The sequence below is a fragment of the Patiria miniata genome, unplaced genomic scaffold (genome assembly GCF_015706575.1).
Source record: "Patiria miniata isolate m_02_andy unplaced genomic scaffold, ASM1570657v1 HiC_scaffold_1, whole genome shotgun sequence".
Classification (NCBI taxonomy): domain Eukaryota; kingdom Metazoa; phylum Echinodermata; class Asteroidea; order Valvatida; family Asterinidae; genus Patiria; species Patiria miniata.
The window spans coordinates 9,646,602-9,656,621 of NW_024037047.1; the positions used below are offsets into that span (position 1 = coordinate 9,646,602).

General features: G+C 40.1%; 1 protein-coding gene across 2 annotated transcripts; it reads left to right on the top strand.

Annotated features, from left to right (window-relative positions):
- The first annotated feature begins 95 nt into the window (after positions 1-95).
- Positions 96-9,643, top strand: LOC119722719 (tRNA-splicing endonuclease subunit Sen54-like). Of its 2 annotated transcripts, XM_038192982.1 has the most exons (10): positions 98-478; positions 2,242-2,400; positions 3,167-3,230; positions 3,429-3,512; positions 3,911-4,006; positions 4,512-4,561; positions 4,782-6,109; positions 6,428-6,488; positions 7,047-7,160; positions 7,781-9,643. In XM_038192982.1, exons 1-10 carry the CDS (start codon positions 462-464, stop codon positions 7,932-7,934), a joined length of 2,127 nt encoding a protein of 708 aa, XP_038048910.1. In that variant the 5' UTR covers positions 98-461; the 3' UTR covers positions 7,935-9,643. The 2 variants fall into 2 exon arrangements, with proteins under 2 accessions (XP_038048920.1, XP_038048910.1); XM_038192992.1 differs by lacking the exon at positions 7,047-7,160 and having other exon boundaries at positions 96-478.
- Positions 9,644-10,020: the final 377 nt, after the last annotated feature.

The window sequence follows — 10,020 nt, forward strand, 5'->3', positions numbered from 1 at the left end:
ATATTGGAAGAAGAAGAAGAAGAAGGAAAGGCTGGTAACAAGTCTATTTATTTGGATGTGTTTACCTTCTTTTCACTGGTACACTGCGCGGGTAACAATTTAGTAGCTGTATGTGTGGGGCGGGACCAGTCGAATTAATTTCACGTGGACATGCACGTGAAGTTGTGATTAAAAAGGTATCTTTTAGATTATGAAGGTTTTTCCGGCAGCCTGTCAAATTTGCTGAATTGGAAATCTTCCATTGTAACCTTATAACGCAAGTATTTTATGAAGGACATAAGTTATTATGCTGACGAGCTCCGGCGATTTTGGGGGTTGAAAAAGCTGACGAGTGACAGCTCAGCTGTGGCCGGCATTATTCGAGGAATTAGGCCCTATTGAAAAACACCTTAGGAAACTTGATACACGTGCACACTACCAGAGTTTTTCGTACATGCAGCCCCTCTCATCTGATTGATGGTATGGCAGAAACTCTAAGGTAAGTCCAACTGAAAAGAGACATTTTATGATCACATCACCACCGAACAATGCTATGCCAAGTTCATTATTATTCATGTTATTTATATTTACTTCCCACAGGTTCCAGACAATAGTCATTGCCAGTGCAGTGGCAAAAAAAAAGAATCAGTGTAACTGTAATGTAAAAATAATTGTGACCATGTCCTGAAATTTATTTCGGAAAAAATGTTGCACCCTGACTCCACGTTTTTCTTCATAATGAAGCCTTCATTGCAAAACTAATGATAAGACATGAATCTTGGACTGAGTGAGAAACATTTCCAATTGTTAGGATAGGAAATACTTCAATTTTCTTGACTCTAGTCTCAGCTCCATAGACTTTGTACACAACCCCTGAAGTGGCGTCAGGTTGCAACATTTGTTCCTTTATTTCTTGCGGACCATGTCAGCATAAGAATATTTTATTGGATGGCCTTTTTTGGGGGGGATACAAGAATATATTGCTCTCGCTATAAAAAATAGCTCATGCATATTCATGTGTCCCCTTCAAAAATCAAAGCCAGCTAGACATCCAAATATTAACATGATTGACCGACAACCGTGCATGCAGTAAACCAAAGATACATAGAGTATAGATTTGCACTTGCTGCAGCACTAATAGCCTTTTTATCAAAATGATGTGGGATGATTATAAATTAATAAGTGTTTTTTTTTTTTTAGCAGAAATTAATTCATTTATGAAATCTATTTGTTTGTAATGGTTATAATGTTTTAATTGTTTGATCAGGTGATCTAACATAGATGTAGTTGTAGATGCCACTCTCACTTTTGCATGGTTTGTGCACATGTAACTTAGGTAAAAGTTTCATACGGGTAGTTTCAATTTCACTCTGTAAAGATTGACACTAAACCCTTTTCGGAATGAAAGAAATCAGTATGGTCTTATTGCTTATAAAAAGGCTGAATTAATTAGATCAGTTGAATATTGGAATGTTAGACCTTTCATTCAATTGAATATTAAAATATAAGTTTAGGCCTATACCAGGAAGCAGATTTCTGGTCATCCATTTTCCAGATAAAAATGCCGTCATGAAGGTTTCATCCTAATTTGTTTTACACACGTATGTTCAGGTCAATATAACATAACAATTGACATACAAGGAATGCTACATTTCACATTTGCACATTCACGGATATTATTTGTCAACAATTTATTTCCCTATTCTTGGATGGATTCTACAAGTTATTGTTGGGCACATACATACATCAGTTGCCTTAAGTTTTAAGCTTCCAGAACGCTATTTGTTAAAATAAAATAATTGAATTTTCCCCCTTTCCAATTCTGCAATTACTCCCTCATATGATGAAGAAGAAGAAAATGGGATTGTCTGAGATGACTTTCAGCTTGTTGGCATGACGAAATGCCCTCAGGCTAACTTAAAATTAAAAAAAAAAAAAAAAAAAAACTGCATTACATACGCTTGCATTTCCTGCTCTCTGTTGAATTTAATTTATGGAAGTTACTTAAGAAGATGAGCTTGTCCTGTAGGCTTTTGTTTAAACAGTAATGTGCATATGAGATACATTGATATTCTAAATGTAAAGGACCCGTTTGATAGTTTGTTTCTTGTAGAAAATCAAAATGCCAATAATAAGCACTTTGCATACGAAAGGAAAATAGACAAATTTTGTTAAATTGAACAGTATCTAACAAATATGTGTACAGCTGATCGTGTGCTGACGTCACAGCATTCTGTAACCATTTAAACTTTCTCGTTTCAGAACGGAGGAACTGATGAACTATAGACGGCTGGACTCTTCTCTTCCCCGTAGGGGTCCTAAGGAAAAAAGTCCGGATGGCTCCCAACGCCAGGAACAGAAGCTGCGGAGTCTTCATGAGCAGCAAATTACGTTACTGAAAGAACGGAGGGTGGCTAAACTGTGAGTATCGTTGCACAGCAATTGATGACTTTGCAGGATTCTTGCATTCTCTTGTTTTATAGTTTCTCTCTTGTTTCATATGTGATAATTCACTTTGAACATCTTTAACCATTCATAAATCACTTTGCACTGATCTTTTTTATATTGTGTATCACCATTTCAATGATTTTTTCTCCAACAACCTGTAATCTTTGAAATGGCCTAAAACACAATTCCATTTTCTTATGGAATCTATGATAAACCTGTGATTTCATCGTCTTGTCACTGAATTGTCAATCCCTGTCTTCAGAAATCTGTGAGAAATTTGTGACAACAACAAAAGTAACGGCTTGGATTGACTGGGTAACTAGTGAACTCTGCATTCTTGTTGGGTCTGTGTCCTTAAAAACAAGGGAACAAAGCTCAAGTTATTATCCAAGAAATAACTCTCAAGGATAGATTTCCAATCAAAATCAAGCTTTTATTCCAATGTAAGGGGAAGATGTCTGTTGTCTATGAAGAGGGGAAATAGATTAGCCTCTTCAACATGTACTAGGTTTGAGGTGGTTACAATCTGGGATATTGGTTGCTCAAACACTCAAAAGCAGAAGGATCGTTGTTCTAGTATGTCAAGAGGTGTGGAAAAGATGATTGGAATGTTTTAGTCCTGCATGTAATGACTGTTTTGTCATTTTAACAGTGGTTTAGAAAGTAGATTACACAATTTTGTAGTTATTTTTATTTTGCAGGAAGCAAATGAAATTTGTGTGTGTGTTTAATATTGCAGAAGCAATTTGGCCATAGGTGAATGGAGTCCCTGCAAGGAGCTGGTGGAGGTCAAAGTTGAAAAGGTCAGTGAAGGTCACAGTTAAATTGGTAAATCATAAATCCAAGGGATGATTTTTAGCTCATCTTAAGGCCGGTTCGTACTTCATGTAAATGTCGGTGCGAAGGGAATTGGACCAAGTATTGGAGAACATCACAATGAAACTTGACTAGTTAGTGCACAAAATATAAACTAATATTTGATATTAAAACTTTGGTGACAGGGGAAGTTTTGGCAGACCATGGGGTACCATTCTGGTGGTCGGAAGTACCTGTATGCTGAGGAGGGACTCTTTCTGTTGGAGATGGTAAGCACCAAAATGATCAACCCCCAAGTTTGTATTCTGCAAAGGTCATGTCCCTGTTCTTTAACCCTACCACTCCCTCCCCCCCCCCCCCAAAAAAAAAGCTGGATACAAGCCGGTATTTCTTTTATTCTTAGATTACTGAAAGCAGGTCACATTATAGACTGTGAAATCCGGTGACCACAATTTGAAGGAATGTTCATGCCATGGTTGTCCACATGCACTCCATACTCCTTTGATGAAATGCATTACATTGAAATACATTATAAAGAATGTGTGCGACATTCACATGAGTGTGTTATCACATCAGTGATGGCTTTTGATTGGGGTCGCTGGACAAGCCTAAGGAGACTTCATGTATTTAAAAAAGTGGTTTTTCCCCCCATTTGTTCTTCACATAGAATGGCATGGAGTTGAGACATCGGGGAGTACCATTGACAATGCAGGAAGCATATGAGCTGATGATACCTGAGCAATTCTCATTGGAGCATTACCAGGTAATGGACTCTGTTCAGGACCATAGAGGGCGCTGTAAGGTGTACTTACAAGAGCCTATGAAGGACGCATTAGGCCCATCAGTGGTTTACCGCAAGCATAGTGCCAAGTATGAACACTGTGCAGCCACTTTTCAAATTTGCAAAACAATTTGTAGTATCTGTGCATGAGACAAACATACCTGAGCTTGGCACACTGCAGCAGTGGCTGTACAGTGCCCTCAGTATCAGGTCTTATTCTCATTTTCACTGTTAATAGGGTACGTGTGTAGCGAGTCAATAACTAGAGATGTCAAACCAATCTTGTTAACACAATTTATTGGCAGAGGCATACATGTATATACTTTCAGATTCTAGTTTTTGTGGTGCTACTTGCTTTTTGGGGAGCTAAAACTTATAGTACACGTACATGCAATGTCTCCCAGAAACTTTGAAATTGGCAGTTTTGTTCATTTTTTTTCTTGCAGAATGAGTTCCATATTTGATTTATTTCTTTATTTTTTCACAGGTTTACAGCCATCTGATGAGACTGGGATACATCACCACAAGACATAAAGAGTAAGAGTTTGGAAAGTTGCTTGGTTTTGTTTGTCTTGAGCTACTTCATGTTTCTCCTTCACAGACTAAAAAGAGTTTTAGTCATTGACAAGATTGTAACCTCGGCTTTAGAGATGTTAGATTTCCATTGCTTAAGTGAAAATGAGTACTTTTTATCTGTACTGTTAGAAGTACTTTTTTTTCAAAAAGGCGACCATCTCTCTTTATTTTCTATCTCCAGGAATGATATCACAGATTATGAGTATCGCATCCGTCTGCATCAATATCGTCACAATCAAAACAAGGTTTATCGGAAAGTGCAGGGATGGTTCCAGCAGATGGATGATGATACCAAGACGGATATGCAAGAGGAGGTAATAGATCGCTATGGTGATACCTCAGCTCATACCTCCATTCCTGAAGGTCAACAGACGAGTAATGACATGAGCAACAGCAGCTTTGCTGGAGTCTCTAGCCGAGCATCCAACGATCAAGCTGTCACTGGGGATGCTATGAATAGTGGGGGGTTTCCTCCACTTCCTGGATCAGAGACAAGCAGCAGCAGCAGCATCAACAACCTACCGTCAGAGGCTAGCTCCTTGTACTCAGATAGCCCTGTCATGGTGCGGCCTGTCCGTCAAGAGGGATTTGGCGCTTCGATCAACCTGCTGAACTATCACAAGATGTTCTTACAAGCCAGCGATAATGTTGCTGATGACTCAGTGAAGCGAAGTCTACCCAGCAGCACCAGCTACACTGAGTCAGATGAGAAAGGTAAAGAAGAAGAGGATCTAGAGCATTCCAAGAAGCGACGTAAGCTAGATCTTGATAATGAGCTCATCGTCTACTCAGACAGCGGTAGAGATAGCAGTGTGAAGACCAACCAAGCCTTATATCGACCACCCTCATCAGAAGACTCTCCAACCAAATGCAACCCCTTGAAGGAATACCCACTCAACTTCCAAATCAAGAAGGAGGACTTTGATAAGCTTCTGCGGCCATCTAACACCCCTTGGGAAAGCTCTGACCTAGGTACATCCCATCCATCCTGCACTCCTTCTGTCAACATTGATGATGTCCTAGACACCTTCTTGCCAACCTTCAATGACCGTTCAGACAGTGACTCGATGTCCTGTCCTTACTCCAGCTGGAACTTCCAGACCATCAAGCTGCCCAACCTGGCCGATGGAAAATGGTCTGAGAACTACTCAGCTTTCTTCAAAGACTGTAAATCTAAAGAGATCCCTGCATCCAAAGACAAAAAGTCTGATATGAGTGATGAGAATGCGGAACAGCTTATGAAAGCTTCCCAAGAGCTGTTGAAAACCTCCGCTAAGATGATTGCCACGTCTGGTAAGATGATGGCCAACAGTGGGAAGACAGCATCCAGTCTAGAGGACCGTGCAGGCTTCATGAAGAACAAACTTCCAACTAACTGGGGAGAGTACAAGAAACTATTGATGCTTGGGGTTGAAGAGGATAGCCAAGATCTTCTGGAATGTCCAACTGCTCATCTCTGGCAGGGTGATGTCAAACCTTTGGTTCATCCTTCTGAAGCCACATATACTGGTAATTACCACCAATACATCCCACCCTTTTCTGTCCAATGGGAGCTCTTTAAAATCAACCTGTACCGACACCGGGTTTATATTGAATCTTGGGAACGAACCAAAGTTAAGTTAAAAAGAACCAGAACCAATTTTATGGAGCTTCTAAATGGGTGTAGCAAATTTCACCGGCAGTACATACTGTTTGATCTTTCAGCTTGTATTCAGTTTTTGCTGTACGAAGTTTGCTTGGTTAGAAGGTCTGTCACGTTATCCCCACAACCTTTGCTACCAAGTTATTCAGTCAAAAAGATAACTACTCTATTTTTGTTTGATGTAGGAAACCTACTGAGCAAACTGCAGGTCATCTCCAGTGCTAATGTGTCATCTGAACATGTCAGGTATGTGCGATTATTTCTCTTTGTGTTGACACAAGTGGTCCTCACCCTAATCCCTTGACCTTGTTTGCTCGGACTCGACATTAATCTACCCAAATCTAGCATTATTTTGTTACCTAATGGCCTATTCTTTGTACAAAACTGGGACATTGATCTCTGTATAAGTTCCAACAGCCAGGATCCGTAGGCCTGAATCCATGAAGATCAAGCAGGTTTTGGAATATGATGGATCCAGAACTGTTAAGTTTCAAACAGTGCACTACCATTACGAATTTCGAACACAACGCTGGGACTTATAGTGGCGCTTGCCTACAAGTCACAGATGGTCGCTTTGTTTATTCCTGAGTCTATGGCTATGACTTGTGGTTTTGCTACTGACACATTGCTGTGACTTTCGATAGCCGCACACCAGATCTTCCATTTGAATAGAACTACGCACTGCTATTATAAGTAGATCTCTGTCACCCTTTGTCCTAAAAGGATATTTATAGTTCATTTCCACTTAACCCAACAGAGGGATGTGTATGATAATAATAATCACAGTCGTCTATCATTCACTAGATTGTCACCACCGCTGGGCTCTAGCATCAAACTTGCCTTCGATGTGTTTCTCTCGAGTCCAACCCACAAGAAAACGCAGCCTGGTCGACCCAAATTTCATGTTGTTGTTGCAAGGTATAATCAAGCTCATTAGTTCGTGCATATCCAGGCCCTCGTGTGGTAGGACTGTGTACAGTGTGTAGAGTGTATCATATTAGATTCGTGGTTAGCCAGGATGGAGCAAACGGCACTTGATGAAACAAACATGCAGATGATAACCAATGTATAGTCACCTCAGTGGGTTGCTTCGGGTAAATGGCGCCCTCGTCTGTATTGCAAGGACCAGATACAGTGATGCAAAATTGTTATGAAGCCCCATCAACGTCATGGTCAATTGTCAATCAGACAACAGATGCATTCCTTGGAACATGACATGACAAGTGCTTGGCTGTCGAAAAGTGAAAATGAAATGAAAAGTGGTTTGCCAGTATGGCAGTTTTGTCATTTCAACCCTTGTCCCTGAATTTGCAACTTATTGCATTTTGAAGAACCATCACTTTCAGACAGTATAAGAATGATATCTTGTCAATCTCTGATGTTGTTCCAACTGACACCATCCTAAAATGTGATTCATTTTTTGGGTCGAGTTGGCTGTTCAAGCTTAACTCTATAGTAGAAAATGTAAACAAATAGGGTAAGACAGTTGTGTTCCGAGTGAGGATATTGACGTTCTTTGGGTCTTATTTCTTTCTTAGAGTGACAGATGCCGTGCCTGACCTATTCACTCTCGCCAACCTCTTGCAACAAGCCAGCGCAATCACACTTCTTGTTGCTGTAGTGGATAATGGAGACATCACATTCTACACTCTGAAGGGCATTGAACTGTCTACTGATATCAGTCTTGGTTGAGATCTTGAGAATCTACGCCTTGGTGTAAGACAGGGATGTCTGTGTATGGCTATGGACAGTCCAGCATCCTTTCAGAGGCAAACAACCTCAGTCGTGGCCAAGAAAACCCCATGATTTGGACAAGCCTGTACTATCCGTTCCGTTCACAAGTACCCCCTCACCGGCAAAGGAAGTACAGTTGGGGGTGCCTGACTGCAATTTTGCCACGACGCGTGGCCGTACCACTGCGTGTACTTAGTACAAATCCCCTGGTGTACGTGCGTCACACACAAGGAACGGTGCGCGTCAACCAGTTAAATGTCCCGCCCATGGGACGTCGTTGTTAGGTAAAAGGGCGCCCTCTTTCTTAGCGCACGGAGCTAATAAGCATCTGTAAATATATAATTCCTGTTTAAATTTTGTGCAGACTTCATCTTGTTGCAATACCCGTCTTCATGTACATGTGTATTTATAGTCTGGTCTCTGTTTTGATAAACTGGTTCTAGAGCACAACACACAGACACATATGTGATTACACAACTCCAACATGACGTATACACGTTTATGGCTTCTGACCAGCCCCCCTTGATCAAAGACATTGACAAATTGGGGAACCACCAATATAAAAGGCTGGATTGCTCAGTTGGAAGAGCACCGGAACGGTAATCAGGTCGCAGGTTCAAACCCCGCTCCAGTCAACTGTTCAACTTTGAAAAAACTCCAAATTAACTGACATTCTTATAGGATGAACTTCTTTTGGAAACTATTTTCTGTGTACTTGTTCCATATTTTTCCTGTTTGCCTGACCAGACAATATAAAAAGTGCAAAGTTGCCTTGAAACATAAGTAGTTGAATAGAGTCTCATATTTCATGATCTGGCATATAAAAATCAAATCTTCCAGATTCTTTAAAATCTACCCGGAGGTTTCAGAGGATTTTGTAGGATCGAGGAAAATAGAGTCCAGCTACCTCAACTTTATGTGAGGCTTGATGACCCTTGAATGCTGACTTGCAAACACGTGCCATGGGGTTCCTGTGCTGTGGTTGATTTGAGAAGATTCAGCAAGGTTCTTGGCTAAAATGCTCAGGGATTGGTTAATGAAATAGCCTGTGCCCCAATTTTAACCAATCAGGAGTAAGAATAGAAAGTAGTGTTAAATTCAGCAAATTATTGTCTCATAAATGGCATAAAATCCCTGCTGATGTAAAATACTGTACAGATATTGTTATTTTTGTGTACACTGCATGGGCCTGTCACTTGTCACTGCCTTGTAGAGTTATTAATCATCAGACCATTCTTTGAAACAGTTTGTAAAATCTGTTTCTTGGAACTCTGATGTGGTGTCCACAAAAAGTCTTGTTGTTTAAAAAAAAATCTTGATGAGTTTGAAGTGTCTGAAATATTCAGCATATAAACATTGTGTTTTTTAATCAAGGAACAAGGTGACTGGCTCACCATTGACCGTTGTAAAAATCGAAAAAGTGCACCTCGTGGTCAGATTTGAAAATTTGAATTCGATTGTAATCACTGTTCTGGATGTAATTTTGGGCTGTAGATTAATCCTCGTTCCAAAAGGTTTTAAGTAAAAGGTTTTGATGATATTTACCGCATCTACTAAACTGATAAAATATTATACACTAGTAATATCTCTGACTTGCACACGTGTTGTAAACAATACAGTTGCTTGTAAGTTGTTAGTCAAATAAACAAACTGTGCTTCGCAACAAGGCTTTTGTCCTTACCATTTTGATTATTTTCCCCCGATTCTAAGATTGAAAATTGCCTTTGCCGTTTCTTCCGAGCTCAGCTCAGACGTGTTATTAGTTTTGTTTTACCGGTTTCTAAGGCTTAATTTTTTTTTTCTAAAGCCGAGGCCAGTTGTAATTACAAGTGAAATCATAATGAGGCAACGGCTATTTGGTGTGGGCTTTTGTTTCTACTCGGCCGGCCACTAGACTGCTTACACATTTGCATGTCTGATATAAAGGATAATGCAATTTCCCCCAAAATCTTGGCGTCAAATCGAACGTCTGCACGTGTACCGTTTCCTTGTTTAAATTTGACCGCTCGAACTTGCTAGGTAGCATATAGCCACCAGCCTTCTC